The 2,018-nt window shown below is 37.8% G+C and overlaps 1 protein-coding gene across 1 annotated transcript in view; it reads left to right on the forward strand.

The window, feature by feature from the left end:
* cd37 (CD37 molecule) overlaps positions 1–1,160 on the forward strand; it is a 21,753-nt gene extending 20,593 nt beyond the window's left edge. Inside the window, exon 9 of the mRNA XM_024006679.2 lies at positions 1,058–1,160. Coding sequence (XP_023862447.1) covers positions 1,058–1,070 — 13 coding nt within the window. The 3' untranslated portion in view covers positions 1,071–1,160. The remainder of the gene's footprint in view (positions 1–1,057) is intronic.
* Positions 1,161–2,018: the final 858 nt, after the last annotated feature.

A 2,018-nucleotide genomic window follows, 5' to 3' on the forward strand; every position in this document is an offset into this window, starting at 1 on the left:
TACAGAATATCCGCGCAGCTCAACCCCAAAATGAGCAAGCATGCAGATGTAGAAGCACAGTGGCTAGAGAAGACTCACTAGAAGGCAGGAAAAGCAAACCTAGAGAGGAACCGGGCTCTGAGGGGTGGCCAGTTCTCTCTTCTGGCTGTGCCGGGTGGAGATTATAAGAGATACATGGCCATTTAGGCCAGAATGTTCTTCAAGATGTTCAACGCGGTCAAGCTGACCAGCAGGGTCAAATAATTTCCACAGTGGTTGTAGAGGGTGCAACAGGTCAGGACCTCAGGAGTAAATGTCAGTTGGCTTTAGTTTTTTACATTTTTCCAGTCAAGATTTGACTTTTCAGGAGAGGCTTTTTACTGGCCACTTTTAGTTGGGTCTGGTACAATCCGAGGATACGGGAGCCGTTTATTATGTTCAACATAGGAGGGCCAAGCAGAGGAGTAGTTCTTTCAGTAGTTAAATTGGAATAGGGACTCCAGTAGGCAGCTGGAAGTTCAGAGGCATGACTATTTTTGTGAATGTGTTAAGGAGATATAGAATTCAAAAACTTGAGTGTCTCCATTGATCTTAGGTCCTGGCATTCTGTGATACTCAGGACAACTGAGTTATTGTGGAGAATACAAGATTGAAAGAGGAGTCCGTAATTTGCTTTCTAATGAAAATTATATTTTAGAATGTAATTTATAAACTGTCCAATTAAATCCATTTTAATCTCACTTTGTAACACAATAAATGTGAAGAAATCCAAGGGGGATGAGTACTTACGATACCCACTGTAACACCAAAAAATATGATTTAATTGATCTAATATGTTGGTCAGAATTTGTCCACATGGTTTTTATAAAGATGTATATAGATCAGGGGTGGGGAAAAACGTTTTGACTCACTGTTGAATTTCGTAATCCCAATGTGCCCCCCAAATTATCTCCCATCTATGATGCTCATGGTCAAATGGGTGTGGGGTCCATAGGTTATGCATCTATATGTTAATGATTCTCTCTCTCTCTCTCTCTCTCTCTCTCTCCTCTTCTCTCTCTCTCTCTCTCTCTTCCAGCTATGTGGTATGACCCTTTCGATGTGTCTGTATAGATGGACCGGCCTGGATTACAGCATGCTGATGCAATACTCATAAAGTAGGACAGAGTGCTGCATAAACATCTATGAAGAATATAATTGGTTTTCCTATGTTTATAAAGCGAAATAAAAATGCATATTTGTATTAATCATTGTTAAATTTGAGTAAACTTATTAATTGATTGCTTTGATAAACTCCTTCATTCTTGCTCATTTCTTCATAACTTTCATAACTTCATAAATTATATTGCTGTGTCTACTACTACTGTTTCATAACCATAAGTGTTTCAAGACAAGCGAGTACACACATTTACTTCGGTAAATGTCTTTTCTAGTTATAGCTAAACTCATCACAGGTTATAGAAACTTCAAATCATGCATCAGTGGTAGTAGTATTGACGGCAGTGGCGATGGTAGAAGTAGTAAAGGTTTTAAATAGGGTTTCATAGGCTAGTGTTTAGCTATAGTGACCTTATTTGGGGGTGGTTTGTAAGTGTGGTGTTATAGTGGGCTAGTATAGTAGGCTTGAGTAAGTACTATGTCATCATAAAGCCATAGAATGTTTTTTAAGCTCTCAAAATGTTTTATTGGAATATTCGGAAAGTTTGTGGCAGCGGTATCAGTTTAGAATGTTGAAGATTGCATTCCGCCATTAAAATGTATGGGATACAACACGCTTTATAGTTTATGAATAATGAATGGTAGCAAAAGCTGTGTTGAATCAATTTTAGTTTAAATCAGTCTCCACATTTCAACGTTAGGTTGGTGTTAGTATCTGAAATGGATCAAGAGCAGTGTTGAATCCACATTTTGCCTTAAAAGTATATGGAGCTTTTATGCTAATTTAAAATTGTTATATTTCAAAAGTACAATAGCATCACAATCTTTTGACAAGCAATCCAAGTTGAGTCAATTTGAACATGCCAACATTGGTTGGTGTT

The sequence above is a fragment of the Salvelinus sp. IW2-2015 genome, linkage group LG17 (assembly GCF_002910315.2).
Source record: "Salvelinus sp. IW2-2015 linkage group LG17, ASM291031v2, whole genome shotgun sequence".
NCBI classification, from domain to species: Eukaryota; Metazoa; Chordata; class Actinopteri; order Salmoniformes; family Salmonidae; genus Salvelinus; species Salvelinus sp. IW2-2015.